Source organism: Stegastes partitus, unplaced genomic scaffold, assembly GCF_000690725.1.
Source record: "Stegastes partitus isolate 25-593 unplaced genomic scaffold, Stegastes_partitus-1.0.2 Scaffold834, whole genome shotgun sequence".
Taxonomy (NCBI): Eukaryota; Metazoa; Chordata; class Actinopteri; family Pomacentridae; genus Stegastes; species Stegastes partitus.
In genome coordinates, this window is record NW_007578565.1 from 100,029 (window position 1) to 115,304 (window position 15,276).

The 15,276-nt window shown below is 41.0% G+C and overlaps 1 protein-coding gene across 3 annotated transcripts in view; it reads left to right on the forward strand.

Moving 5' to 3' along the window:
* LOC103365379 (myosin phosphatase Rho interacting protein) overlaps positions 1-15,276 on the forward strand; it is a 45,853-nt gene that overhangs the window by 17,257 nt on the left and 13,320 nt on the right. For all 3 annotated transcript variants that reach the window (XM_008292807.1, XM_008292806.1, XM_008292804.1), the window contains exons 8-15: positions 5,454-5,580; positions 6,446-6,550; positions 9,122-9,178; positions 9,596-9,664; positions 9,761-9,850; positions 11,184-11,293; positions 11,880-12,441; positions 13,569-13,706. In XM_008292807.1, the coding sequence (XP_008291029.1) occupies positions 5,454-5,580; positions 6,446-6,550; positions 9,122-9,178; positions 9,596-9,664; positions 9,761-9,850; positions 11,184-11,293; positions 11,880-12,441; positions 13,569-13,706 (1,258 nt within the window). The remainder of the gene's footprint in view (positions 1-5,453; positions 5,581-6,445; positions 6,551-9,121; positions 9,179-9,595; positions 9,665-9,760; positions 9,851-11,183; positions 11,294-11,879; positions 12,442-13,568; positions 13,707-15,276) is intronic.

Sequence of the window (15,276 nt, forward strand, 5' to 3'; positions counted from 1 at the left end):
TAGGCAAGAGACAACAGCTCATGCAACAGCCCTTTTGTTTTATAAAATCCATCCAGTTTGTAGTATCCAAGCTGGGATTAATAATGATGATTCAGTCATTTCTAGGGATAATTTAAGGCATTAAGAATGTAATAAGAATTAATGCAAAAGAGGAGAGACATGCAGTGTAGCTGTCAGAAACTGTTTTGTGTATTTGCTGTAAGTACCATTGGCTGCCTCTTACTGTTCAGTGAGATGGCGTTACAGATAGAAATGTAGCCACACAGACTGTAAAACAAACAGACCTCTCTGCTGTCCAGAGAAGAGAAAACATTGCTGGCTACTTTGGATTTTGTCGGGCAGTTGTTCCATTGGGACAGATGGAATTGAAACTTATGCAATATTGAAAAAAGCTACTATTTTATGCAATTTAATTATTATAGATAAAGCCAAAACAGATAAGATGGCAGAATATCAGTTATGGAAATTGATTAAAATTAGCATATAGCTCCTAGCCCAAGCTAAGATAACTCTAATGACCAAATGTGATTATTTTCACAGGCTGAGTGGTGTTCAGGATGATCAAACTGATCTCAACATGTAAAATCAGTGGTGTCCCTTTAAAATAAATTCTGCTTTGCCTATTTTTTTTTCATCTGTTGTGCCATTCCACCTTAGTTCTGGCACACCATAACCAAAATAAACACACGACAACACTTGAGATGGAGCTGTGCCTCATTGAAGCTGTAAATGCTGGTGTTGAAAAACCACTTTTTGATCGACCCACCCACTCCAGACTGGCAGCAACACTCACGATGACCTTTGCTCAAAGTTGTTGTGAGTAAATGTTGCACACTGAGCTGTCCTTTATACACAGGCCGTTTAACATGTGACTATGTCAGTGTAAATGTGAGAACAAATTCACTCTCAGTGTTCCAAGTTGTCATTTTTTTGCTATAAAAAGGCTTGAACAACTACACAAGCATGCAGCTCAGACTGTAGAGGAAGTGATTTACACCTCGCTGTCCTCACTGACAGGTGAAGAATTTAATCAGCCTGTGATTTAACCTGATGAACCAGGTTAGTGGACGGCTTTCTCGGAATCTCAGCTCTGTGCTACCGACACTGTGATCTGGAAATACTTGAGCCTCTGGCTTATCCTTTTAAAGGCATCTATATACACAGTCCAGTGACGCAAGAAGCTTTTGATGTGCTCACATACAGCCTTACAACTGGTGTACTTTTAACAGGAGGGAGGAGAAAAGGCTGCATTTGGTGAAATAAAGACATACTGGGATTTGTTGTGCTCTGAGTTTCTCCCTCATGTGTGTGTGAGAAAATCTGTTACTTAATAAGCACCCTGTCTGTCAACAGCCTAACTGTAGGCACAGACTGCATAAACACAGGTTCTGTACTTTCCATTCAGTAATCTCCCTCTTGGCCATCGAGGCTGTTTGTGAAGAGGTCACAGGTCTTAGACTCACACACAACAGAAACGGCAATATTTCAAGTAAATCCAGTGGGTGAGGGGAGTTGGTCGGTCATCTTTTTCCCCTCAGAGCCAGCTTCCTGCACCATTCAGTCCCTCCATTTATGCCAGGCCTGAAAGGAAAAGGAGGAGAGGAAAATAGGAGGAGTGCCCACATACTGCCCCATAAACACACGACTTTACTGGTCCACTTGAGCCAGTTAGGGTTTAAGTGAGCCAACGTTTGTTTCATGTCCGTAGAGCATCCAGGCAGGCAGCCTTGGAGCCCATTTTGGACATTTACCTCATCACGTATATGCAATGACGAGTTAACATGTCGGCCTTATGTCTGAATAAGCATCTGCGTCACTTTTGTCTTAAAGCCAGTTTGACTTTTATTGCAGTCGGAGGCAAACAAGGTTAACAGAATACAAGTGGTCAGTCATGACTTGTTGCATGAACAAAAAAAATCTGAATATCCAGTTAAATGCCTGAAAATACAGGGTGTGTGAGCATGTTATAATCAAGAGATCGTCCTAACCTAAATGTCCCATGTAGAATTAGCAGTCTAATAAATAAAGGGGTTCCTCAGTGTTCCTTGTGTTTACAGGTGTCATGTGTTACTGAACAGCTTAAACAACTTTAAAGAGATGCTTTCATACTGTGGGTGGGCATGGGGGATGAATTCAATTTGATGGCGAGGTGTCTGTGCACATATTTCCAAAGAAGACAAAATTGCTAAAATTTTCTGTGGAAAATGTCAAATCATTTGTGTTGTAATGAAAGCTGCAGAGTGGGGCCAGGGTCAGCTCAAAAAGGAGCTCTTCAATCGTTCAGTGGCAACATCCGGTTTTAAATCCATCTGTAATGAAAGCCAGGGAGGGAACAGAAAACACTCATCTTCATCTTTTCGTTTTCAATCACTGCTGCTCATTCTTTCACATTAAGAAGCGTGTGTCACTCGAGAACTGCAGCTTTTGTTGTACGTGTCCTCTAAATGTCTAAATAGAGTCAGCAGGAGCCGAGTGTACTGACAACTAAATCTAAAAAACAAAAAGCAATTGACCAGATAGATGAAAGACAAACCTTCAAAATACTGTTTTGGTTAGGCTCCATTGGCCAAACTTAAATTTGTATCTTGACACCTGAAATGTCCACACACAGAAGATGTGTTGATAACAATGAACTAAATGATGGGATGAATGGAAGCAGTTTGTTTGCACATACGGGTGAGTGTTAAACTTTAAATGGGGTGAGATTTTCCTCTACAGCCTTTGCAGTAAAAAAAAAACAGGAACTAAACTGAAACTTTGATCTCTGTCTGTAACAAAAAAAAAAAAACGTTTAGTGAGCCTTTGGTCTCACACTGGCCTTGTCCTCCTCCCTTCTTCTTCATTCCCTTTTAAGGACAGCAGCTTTCGCAGAAGAGTCCCCAAATATGGGCAGCATTTAGGCAAAAGACTTCTATATTTCCCACTGCCTCTCATCCTCTCCCTCTCTGTAATGCAGATTGTTCTGTCACTGAACAAAAGGCCTGTGTGGGAATGTGTTGGGGCAGGCGGTGTACTGTGTCACAGATTGAGGACGGCTGCAGATGGACACTCGTGAGCGTAGGCTGTTCCTGGATCTGTGGTCTGCTGCTCATTGCACCCTCGAGATGGATCTTTCTCAGAAGCAGAGGGTCATTTTAACATAATCAGCTGCAGATGGTGTAGCTATACAACACATGATTGGCCGTTTATGAAACATTTGTGGATCTTCATGTTTACATTATAGACATTCAGCTGATTCTAACTTGACTAGTAGAACAAGCTTTGATCATCCCTGCGGGCGTCCTACCCTAAATTTAGGCTTTCAGTGCATGTGATATTTTAAATTACTGTATATACACGGTAGCACTGATAAGCCCTTTACATTTGGTAAAAGGTGAAGTTCTCACAGTGTCAGAAGCTGATATATGGCCTGATGGCAGCAACAGCAGTTTTGTTTTGTCTTGTTGTATTGCTTTGCTTGAGCAAAGATTACTTGTATTCAGAAAAAGAAGTTGCTTACAGGGCAAACAGCCTTTTTAACTGCCGGTTTCTGCAGGAACTTTGCTTGAGGGCCCTGAACTGTTTGAGGAACCGGGGAATCTTATCTGTATTGGCCATAATTCTACTGCAGGAACTTAGGGCCCCTTTTAGGGCTGTCTGCACCTGCTTCCAACTCCAGGAACTGCCCTTGTAGGACCTACTGCAGGGTTGCTGCTTCTGAGTGGTCTTGAAAACTACTACTGAAGTTGCTGCTTGTTTGGTTAAACTGGGAGAAGACAACAGCAACAAGATCCAATTTTTTCTCCATTCCTCTTCATGTACTATTTCAGTCAGTCATTTCTTTCAAACAGCAGCATCAGCAATGTACAATTTTCCATATAAGCTAGCACAAAAAATGGCAATGCAGCAGCCATCTCAGTTCTGTCTATTGTTGTCGCTGATATGTCGCGTTCTGAATTGATGTTGTGGCAGAAGGTGTTGTACAATTATTACTCCACCTTCAGAATTCAGTGGATCTTACATCGCAGTGTGCCTTATTTTGACAAGAAACCAGAGACCAAATTGCCTTCTGCAGTCATCAGTCCTGGTCCTACAAAAAAAAACAGTGCCCACCTTTGAAAGTGTCTAGTGGCCTTGAACCTCTTAAGATGGGGTTTGCAGTGTTGATCAACGCTGGCTGCTCACAGATCTTTCTCATCACTTGTTTTCAGCTTCAGTCACATTGTCAAGAAGCTGCTTGTATCACTAGCAGGGTTTTAGGGTTTGTCAATGGCATGAACATATCAGAACTCAAGATTTCCACTTACTTTTAGATTCTTTTAGTTCCTCTACAATATTTCTAGGTGAAAAAAAGTCTTTACTGCTTTCTATCAAACAGACTGCTAATCTACCTCTGTATGTCTCATGTTTTTGTCCATTAATTAAATCCATTCAAAAAGCAATCAAATTAAAAACAAATCACAAAATAACAAACCTCAAATACTAGTTTTCAAATCTGTGAAAAATAGTTAGTTGACCTAATCTTTGCTGATCTTCTTATTTCCTACTTCGAATCCCTAGTTCAGCTCTCCGAACTCTTGAACTCCGATTTTTTTCTTTTAAAAGCCTGAAGGGCTCTAATGTCAAATCAGCACTTTACACTGTGATTGGTGAGCTGTGCAAAGGTTTGAACTTATCTCTCCAGCTGTCTTTTTTTCATTCGTCATGCACCTATTTCGGTCCCCGTCATCTTGTCTCTCTGTAGAGGCGATCTGAAAATGTTTGCCGTTCTGCAGGTGCTGAGATGATGTCGTGTCACCCAGTCTCTGTGATGGATGCTTTACATTCTGTCATGGAGGTGCAGCTGTTCAGAACCACTAATGATTGCTGTTTTCTGTGGCCCTAAACTATGAAAAGCCTGCTAATCATTCCTTAAAGCTGTGAACACACGCCTGCATGTATGAAGAGGTCTAACGAGGACCTGACACGACCACATCTACTGCACGTATAGGAATAATGAACAAACTGCTTCTTCTTAAAAGTGAAAATGTGCTTTTTGTTTACTCTGACCAGTTAGCAAGACTGTGTAATAACAATAACAGCTAGCCGATCCCAGAGCTGTGCAGAAAACAGATCTGATTAGTGGTGCAGAATAGTGGCTGATTGTCAGACTGTTTGTAGAAAAAGTCTGGTTTCGTTCCTGCTCTGTCAGTCCTTCACACAGTGTGTTATAGTATAAAACCGATCGCATATTTGCGAAAATGCAAGCGCAAAATGATCATTGTCAATCTTTAGAATGTGTTATAAAATGCAGACAAAAAGTTCAGTTAAATTACGAGGTCAAAACACTTCGTCTGTGCTGAAATGCTTTAAGACAAGGACACAGATCTAAGAAGGGTGCTTAGAAATAAGAAAATTGGAAATAGAACGATGCTTAAATGTCAGAAATAGTAAATTCTGTAGGATGTTTGACTCGTGTGTGTGTTGAATTCCAGTCGCTCCGGTGTTATTGAGAAGTTGGAGGCCTTGGAGCTGGAGAATGCAGAGAAAATGGAGGTGGAAGAGTCGGGAAGAAGTGGAGCCAGACAGGGCCGAAGTGAGCACAGACGCTTCCATAGAGAGGTAACATCGCTGTCTCTGTGTGCGTTTTTTGTGTGTCTTTGTGCGTTTGTGTGTGTTATGTTGGGTCCAACAGTGCCAACATTGTGCAGCAGTTTACAATAGATACGGTGAGACTCGTAAACAGTGATGTTAAACAACATCACATGGCAGAGCAGATGTGAGCTCGGCAGTGGACCCAGCACCTCCACACCCTCCTCACCACCTCTATCTTTCCCCTCACCCTCGCCCTTTTCCCTTCATCCTCGCCCTCTCTCTGTCCTGTCTTTGTTTTGGTTGTGGGTCAGAGGTCAGCAGCATGTGCTGTATTCATTTCCAGTTTCCATTCTGTGGTGGGATTCCCCTGGTGACTATGCTTCCCTTTCCCACCCTGGTGCTGAGCTAGAACAGCTCAAACCCCTCTTCAGCAGCACAGAGCCCTAACACTCTGACACACACAGCCACATTGTGACACTGTTTGTCCTGGCCCTAGATCTTTGTGAGTTATGCACAGATGAAAATATCACAAACACACACCGACAAAGCAGCCAGGACTGCTCGTGCGCCTCGTACTGCACACACACATTACAGTTTGTTCTTTTCTGCTGTTGCTTTGAGACAATACGTACACAGTGTTTAGAGCTGGCATGTTTCACCTCACACTATCAGTGTGCGTTTTTGTTTTCTTTCTCTTGGATTCAGTACACTGCTCTGCTGAGTTAGCCTTTGGGTTTTTCACAGCTCATCATTGTATTTTAATACAGTTTCCCTGCTGCAGAATGTCTCAAAGATCGTTTATATTTTTGACAATGACGGTTGCTTTACCTTACATAGGTGGAAAAAAATGTGAAAAAACAAAACTGTGTATATGTGTGTGTGTGCTGTTCAGGACCAGAGGCACAATGTGGGTCAAGGTCTGGACTTTCCCTCCACACTGCCTCCTCTGAGGAGAGCCAAGTCTCTGGACCGAAGGACCACTGAGTCAGTCATGACGGTAAGTGTCTGGTCTGCTCTGACTTTAATTTTTTTTTTGTTTTAAAGTGTTCATGGTTCATGTCAACAACATCCTCTGCAACTGTGTGATTGTAATATACACATACTCAAACTAATTATCCAAATGTTCCCATGAAGGAAATGACCCTCACCGAGATCACAGTGGGTTTTCCTTCCTTCCTTACTAATTGGCAAGACTCACGGAAGCAGCAGAGTTAATAAGAAATCAGCCACTGTTGTTTGCTCAAGGTGTTTCAGGTGCAGGTGTGAGGCATTGGCTGTGCTGTCATATCCGGTGTCGCAGTTTACTCATGAGGGACCACATACAGTATTTACCACAAATGTTTAATTTGTCCTTTGCCTCGTCACAATTAAAACACCAGTAAACAAACTGAACAAATAAGAGAAGACACCTCACACACATACCACGGCAGCACCGAGGTTTCCGCACATACATGAGGCGGCCAACACACTGTGTTGTGCAATAGTGGATTGTCCTTTAAAGCTGTTCAACTCCAGGTCAACTGGTCAGGTGTTCTACTGAGCTGTGGTTTTCACAACATGCCAGTGCGACCAAAGGGCAAATGTAATCTCTAATAGGAGATATTATTGTGGACTTTGTCGAGTTCATAGTTCAATTAATAAAGCTGAAATTTGGATGCGGTCCCTGAATGTCTAATTATATTCATTGATTTATTTACTTACTCCATATGACATCAAATTTAGATTTTCCTAGTGCTTAAGAGCAAAACCCTTACACCAAGCTGATGAATACACAGCCAGCACAATATAACAGGCTTATATGCCTATTAAGGGTGAAGTGTTGGCAATCAATTACCTTTCTACTCATATAACAGACATTGAGCAGCACTCAGTTGGAGTCAAGTTTCAGGACACCTACTATGAATTCAGTTTCTCACTTTAACTCTAGTTTAGTCACAACAATTCAAAATACAAAATACCCAGTCAGGAGGTAACCACCTGCTCAGTGCTCGACCGTCTTTTCCATCCGCTAGCAGTCTGTTTGCCATTTGAACCCACGCTAGTAGCGACGTGTTTATCAAAGCTGCTCGGCTAAAAACAGCTAAAACAGACATAAAAGCTCCGTGGAGCTGCAGTGTTGGAATCTCACTCTCTGTGAGCAAAGCCTGTAATATTGTTCACAGTTATGTAACATATTTTGGTAAATCTTTTCAGTGACACTTGAAGTCATGACATTTCTTGTTGTGATAAGGGTTGTAGTATCTGCTGAAAGCTGCACCGTGCTGCTGTTAGACAGCCTTTAAGGCACAACAAGTGAATCCAGTTCAATCGACTGATAAATAAACAAGCAGGTTCAGATTTGTTCTGATTAGTTAGACGTTAACGCTCAAATATTGAAAGGTCAGTGTGTCTGTAGTTTCCCACACAAAGCTCCCCCTGTTCTGCTAAGCCGTAGGATCCAGGGTCAGCAGCATTGCCAGGGCTTCAGCTGAGCGGAGAGAGGCCGCCGGGTTGTTGTCGGGCACCAAGAGGCTGGATTTGGTTAGGTAACACAGTTAGGAGAATTAAACATTGAGAAAGGTCTCAGCGGACATCACCCAGCAGCATGCCACTGGGTTTTTATGTCAGCTTTGCGTGGACTATTGGGAATATTACCAACTGTTGTCACAAGTGGAGCGTTATGATACGCACGGCTGTGCATTGCAATACTTTAAGCTTTCGTAGAATCCACAAAATGCCCTGTTTAATCTACCCGTCCATGTTTGTTTTAAGTGATGCAGACCAGCTCTGATCTTTGAGAAGCCTTGATGTTGGTGTATGATTTATTTCTAATCTCTCTTTGGCCATGGTGTGGTGTTATGAGGGTGTGGTTGTCGTAGGCCAAACCTCCATGCTGCAGGGGGCAGTGCAGCCCCTTCTTCTCCCCCTCATCTCCAGGTTATACTTCTCCTTCTGCTCCATCTGTGTGCAGATTTGCCCGCTTTGTGTGTTCATCGCACTTGTTCTGTGCAGTGTGTTGGAAAAGAGTGGTTGTCTGTGCGTATGTGACTGTATATCACGACTTACCACTGCTACCTGTGGTCACCATTCACGTGTGTGTGTGTGTGTCAGCATTTCCTCCCCTGTGTGGGATCACAGCAGACTACGACAGTATTGAGCACTTGGGTTCTGCGAGTGGCACAGCTCAGCAACACATCTGGGAGAAGTTGCCCCTGACCAGTGGCGTACATTTCCATAATTTTGCATCCTCAACCTTTAATTTGTCTAATCTGTTGGCTGGGTCAACTTCTACCCTCAGCTGACTGCCTGAGCATGAATTGTTGTTGCTCTTAATTTTTGAACGGTGACAGTATGATCTTGAACTCAAATTTGACACGCGATCAGTGTCATTTCATAGCTGTTACTGGACGAATTTATTGTCTGCTTTATTTGTTGTCTTTTGAGCTCAAGGTAAGTTGTGGCTATGCTGCTGAAACACAAAAAAAATGAGATGGTTTGTGATCATGTCTGAGGTCATCTTGCATGTACTTTTGTGTTGATTTCAGTCAAATGATCTGTAATTATCCTTTTTTTTCCTCTTGTTTTTTAGCCGGATTTGCTGAACTTCAAGAAAGGTTGGATGGTGAAGCTGGATGAGCAAGGCCAGGTACTTCATGGAGTTATGACCTGCCACTCCCTCTCTTTTTTTTTTTTTTTAGCTGATTAAGAGAAAACAGGAGGCTTCTTTCAAAGAAGGAGTGCCATCTAAAGAGGGAGTCAAAGCCAGTTCAAACAGCATCTAACCTACAGCATTCATGAATGTCTGTAGCGTTCTATGGCCTTTACAGAGCCGTGGTCACACTTTGATGTTCCACCTTCAATAGACTTAAAAGACAAGGGTGGAGCCTTAAAATGCATCTTTATGTGACATGCAGAGCAGCAGACTCCAGCTGCTGACATGTAGAGCAGCTTTTATTGACTGCTCAATATGCGACTACTGCTTCATTCGTTCAACGTGCTGCTAAGCTCAACTTTCTTATCTGTGAATTATGTGTCGCCAAATTGTCTCTTTTCCTTTTCGTAGTGGAAGAAGTACTGGTTCGTGTTGACGGATCACAGCCTGAGATACTACAAGGATTCAATTGCAGAGGAGGTGAGCTCATTCACTTCAAGTTCACGCTTATTTCCTGTTTCTGCGTATGAACTCTCTTTATGATGCTGTCCTGTGCTTCATCCTCATGTTAACCAGGCGTCTGACCTGGATGGTGAGATCGACCTGTCCACCTGTTACAACGTGACTGAATACCAGGCGCAACGTAACTACGGTTTTCAGATTCATGTAAGAAGCTTTTCCTGTTTGGATTCTGTCTTCCTCCCATATTAACCTCTCTACTTTGTACATTGTACTGCAAAGTCCTGTAATACGTACTTGATCTGTGAAATTCCATTGTAATTATAGCCAGAGGGGAAACAATGTGGTCGTTTTGTTTGGCTGTAGATTGTTTGGACTTGATTACACTACATGCTAAGGTGTCTGTAGGGGTTTGAGCCTCCTTTTTATACTGTTTAAAGTAAACAAAGATTTCTAAACACATTCTGACAACTAGAGTAGTAAAACATTAAAGGCTGCCACGATTAGTAATTCATAACACTAAGACTGAATCAACGTCAATGACTTAAACCAACCCATGGTTTTTACAGTTTTTTTTTCTAAAGGGCTTCCATTCATTGTAACAAATGTTTGTCTTCTGTATGTGATTCCTGCGTCATGACGTCAGTCGTTTTGGCTCCAGTCATTGATCAGCTGCTGCAGCTTTAGACAATGGCGGCTGTAGCAGCAGACTGGTGGCAGACCACAGCAGCTGAAGAGAAAACACACAGACGCCAAGCTGCATGTTTCTCTCCTGCTCTCTGTGCTCACATATACTGTATTTTAAAAAAAGGAAAGAAAAAAAGCTGAGTTCCAAGTAATGCTGTTCTCATTTACAGAGTTTTCTATTTCTGCGACAGAATGAGAGTGAAATAGTAAACGAGACGCAGCCCATTTAGACTCCATGGTAACCAGTAGTCACTTACAAACTGCTGCTCTGCAACACTAAAATCCGGATTTTATAACCATGACCTCCTCTGACAAACTTACCAAACACATGAAATAAAAACAACGTCAGTGCTGTGAATTCTACCATATTTACATGGTATCCGAATCTGCTGTCGACGTCAGAGATCATCACACAAAAAAGAGAAACGGAGATACTTTAGCTTTTGTACGTTATACAGACCAAACTTTTTTCACTTTAAGTGGTTTATTAGACACTAAAATAATACGCCCTCTTTTTAATTTATTTTCATCATGATTGAGTTTCCAGCTGGAGAATGCAAAACTCTCTCGAAACTCTGAACCTTCTTTTACATTCCATACACTGACATATAGTTTGTTAATTTATAAGCAACTTAAATAAAATGTCAGTTTTTCTTTTTTGGAGGAAAAGTGATCAACTAATCTGTAATCTAGTTGAGAGGTTAATCAATGGAAAAATAATCACCAGTGGCAGCGCAAGTGTAAAAAAATAAAGGATTTTGAATATATTTATTTTATTTTAGCGCGTTGCACCAAAGTGTTGCTGTTTTTCTGGGCTCTCAGTGTGTAATTCATGGTGCTTGTACATGTTCAGACCCAGGAAGGAGTGCACACGTTGTCAGCCATGACGGCAGGCATACGCAGGAACTGGATCCAGGCGGTCATGAAGAACGTCAGACCCTCCACTGCTCCTGATGTAGCGAGGTCAGTGCGAGTCACATCAGTACTGTTATACACATGTTTTAGTTCTGTGTTAGATTTTGTATTTTCAAACAGTTTGACTTTAGCTGCCACATATCAGATTCTGATTAGATGTATTTTGACATTTGAGTCTTAAAAACACATTTGCAGTGTAGTCAGTATTCTAACTTTGTGGTACTTTATGGTTGTAACTCAAGTATTCTTTTAAATGTATGTAGCACAGCAGCTTATTTTAAACTAGTTTTACTGCATGTATGATGGTAATTGTTGAACATATCATACATTTTACTTCTGTGTCAGTTCTCAGAAGATATACATATACACATATAAAGATAAAGAATAAGGATTAACCCCTCAATTTAGGGCTGCACGTTTCTCTGGTAAATGTAGGCAATGATACATGAAGCTAGCAGAGTGGGCCAATGGCCAGTACAACACTCCAACCAAGCCTGCAGTACACTGGCAGAAACTCTGTACAGCCAGAAAGAGAGCATATTGTTTCCAACAACCGCAACACAGCCGCATCATTTTGGAGGAGGAGGAGAAGTAAGCAGTAAATTACTTGCCTTTCTTTTCCACTGCCTTTCAGCTCAACTGAGGATCATAGCTCCTTCTCTCCTTTGGAGGGTCTGGTTAGGCCAGACGTCACTCAGGACTCTCCCTCCTCTGAGGCCTCGTCCGTGGAGAGAGAATCCGCTCCAGGCGTCATAAAGAGCCGAGCGCGTGAACGCAGGCGAGAAGGCCGCTCTAAGACCTTCGACTGGGCGGAGTTCAGGCCCATTGCCCAGGCTCTGGCTCAGCAACGGGCACAGGAGGCCGAGAGCCTCCAGGCAGACATGGGAGAGCTTGAGCGCAATCGGAGAAGAGAGGAGAGGCGGAAGAGGTATGAGTTCGTCACAGGCTCAGAGCAGACATCCGGTAAAGAAGGAGGGAGGACGGACTATGAGAGTGAAGAGGGAGTTGAGCACACAGATCCGTTAGGTCCAGCGTCTTTGGAGAGGCAGCAGATGGTGGAGGAGGTGATTGAAGAACACTGGCGACAAGTGGAGAAGACGCCCATACGGGACGAGAGGAGGGTGCCTCTGCCAGCCACGGTGCAATCCAGAGAGACTGCAGAGCTGGAGCAGCTCCTGGAGAATTACAAGCAGGGGGTATGTTTATCTCTGACATTCAGTGAATTTTGTAACTGTTCTATCTGTCCAATTTAAATGTACTAAGTACACAAGCAAGTTGGCAAGAAAGCCGTGTTTCTGTGCTACATGCAGACAGAGCCTGCACAAACCTTCTGAGGCGATTTTTGAAATGGCTTCATGACACTTTGCATACTAACACTGCTCATGTTGAGTAATAGGTCTGCGTCGAGCAAATATGTAGGATTCAGAGTAGATGTATTCATTATTTACAGTTGCTGTAGCACACACGCTTTACTCTACGTCCATTGCTGCAGATTACTGCTTAGTTTGAGTTTAAATAATGCAAGTTAACTTTGTTTTTTTGTTTGTTTGTTTTTTTGCATTAAATTGCCATTATTCCAATTGTTTGATTCAGATTCATATAGAATTTATAAAATTGTTACATTTTATATGTTATCTGGAACTGTAAATATTAAAGATTTCTAGCATACGACACAAACTTGTTTAAAATTTTCTAAGTTGGCTTTTTAGAGGATTCTGTAGTGTAATTCTGAAGTATGAGGAGTGTGGGTCTGGGGAAGCAATGATGGTTGTCTAGTCAAAGTATCAGCTCGTCTGCAAATTATTTGTAATTATGTAATTAATTATTTTACCATTGTTTGGTCTGTAAAATGCCCAAGAGTAGCCAAAACTGCCCATCATATTGTTTCAGAGCCCAAGATGATGATATCAAATAGTTGGATTTGTCTCAGTAACAGTCCAAACCTTAAAGGATGTTCAGAGAATGATCATGTAGATAAAGGAGAGCATAAAATCTGACCAATTTAGAAGCTGGAAATATGAGTCACTGACATTTTTGATTGGCATATGATTTTAAATCAACCACTGATTATATATTATTATATACAGGAAGTTATTAATGAACATATTTTTTGGAGCCGGTGAATCTTTGAGTTATTTCACTTTTACTCAGATATAATTTTTATATTCATCTTTGCCACATTTCCGTCATGATGGCAGTAAAGGCAGTTGTCTCTTTAAATCGACACAGTTAAATAATCAACAAACTATAGTATTTTCATATTAAAACAAGTTCTTTAAAGGAATACTGAACTAATCCAGTTTTGCCACCGCTGCTCCTGCAGATAGAGGACCTGAAGGCACAGTTAGAGAGCTGTCACCAGCAGCTCCTCGACTCAAACAAGCACAAGCAGGAGCTGGAGCTCCAGCTGAGAACAGCTCTGGAGAGAGAGCAGGACATCCGGACTGGTTACATCTCTCCGGTGAGTTATCACCCGCTAACATGCAGCTGCGTCACACTACATGTTATTCTGCTGTGATGTTGTAAATTTCAAAAGTATTTTCTCAACTGAGCAGTATATTTTTTTACTTCATTTTGTAACATTTCCTGCATGTTATATTTTATTGTAAGAAAACATCAAACAAACTGACACTGAAGCAACAAAATGCCTACAGATATGTGCCTTTGCATGAGTTCATTGCATGTGAAAAACATTGAGATCCTGTTACTACATTGGCTTCTACTAGTTAATCTTCTCTCTCTGTATGTTACAGGTCTGTAATGTATCTGAACTCATGCTAGCAGTTATTGAAGTATTGCATTGATTATGGACCCAAGGACTGTAGTTTTGTGTTTGCTGATGTGACTTGCAGAGGATTCTTTCACTCTAAAAGAGCAAAAAATGCCATTTAATTAGGCAACTTAATGTAATCATTCAGTGTTTAGATATTCATAGAGCATAAAAAGGAATTAGTTCATCTGAAAAGTTTAAGTGAAATAGAATAAAAATAGAATTTCAATGAACTTCTGACTTTGCACTTTGCATTTCATGACTTTTGGAAAGCTCAAAAGAAAAATAGAAAATGAAAAGCAAACAGAACAGAATGCTTTTCCCTTTTAACTAGAACATTCATCAATATAGGATTTTTTGTTTTGTTTCATGTTTTAGGTTCATCTTTTATTTTCATATTATCCACTTTAGCTATCTCCATATGTCTAGATATCTTTCTGTTCTCGATTCCTTGCTAATATTTAATTATAGCTGTATTCTTTAAAGTAGTTCCTCATTTTCCCCTTCAGTTTAAATTATTAGAGTGATATTATCCTTTGTTGTCACTGGCATAATGGCTTCTCTTATTGAAACGTTTGGCTCGACATGGAATAATATTAACCTCTCAGCTTGTATTCTAATTATTTGCATGGACGTCAGATTCTCATCTTCTATTAACTGCTACACAGACCATCCATTTGTTATTCTGTTAACAAATATTGTTTATAGCTGTGTCATGATCTAAATGTATGACGTCGGATGAACCTGCTTGCGTGTCGACGTATGGATGGATTTGCCAGAGTGAGGCTGAACTATTACTTTTAAAGATGGTTTAATTTGTTTTAGTTGATTTTAAGGTAAAAACACTGCAGCGATTATTATTATTTCCTGTAGTGTATGCTGTATGAAATGTTTGTGTTGCTTTTTGGTTTAGAAACAGTTACTTGCAATTAATGTTGGAGAAAGTTAGAAAATGTTTTTGAAAAATAGGTTTAAGTTGGATAATACAACTCACTATCTCCTCTCAGAGAATAATCGCTTTGGTGTAAGACATGGACCAGAAACTTCAGAAATGTGTGTTTTTAGGACCTGGTATGCTTTCTATCCTTGAGTAAACCATGCAGCTGAAACTAATATTGCATTACTGACCACATGAAGTAACTTTTAACCATTTAACGTGCATGCTTTGTTGCGATTAACTAACCCCAGCCATTTAATCTCTTTTCTTGCCTTTTAATTTATACCATTAAACCAAAGATAATTTTGAACTTGTTTTGAATCA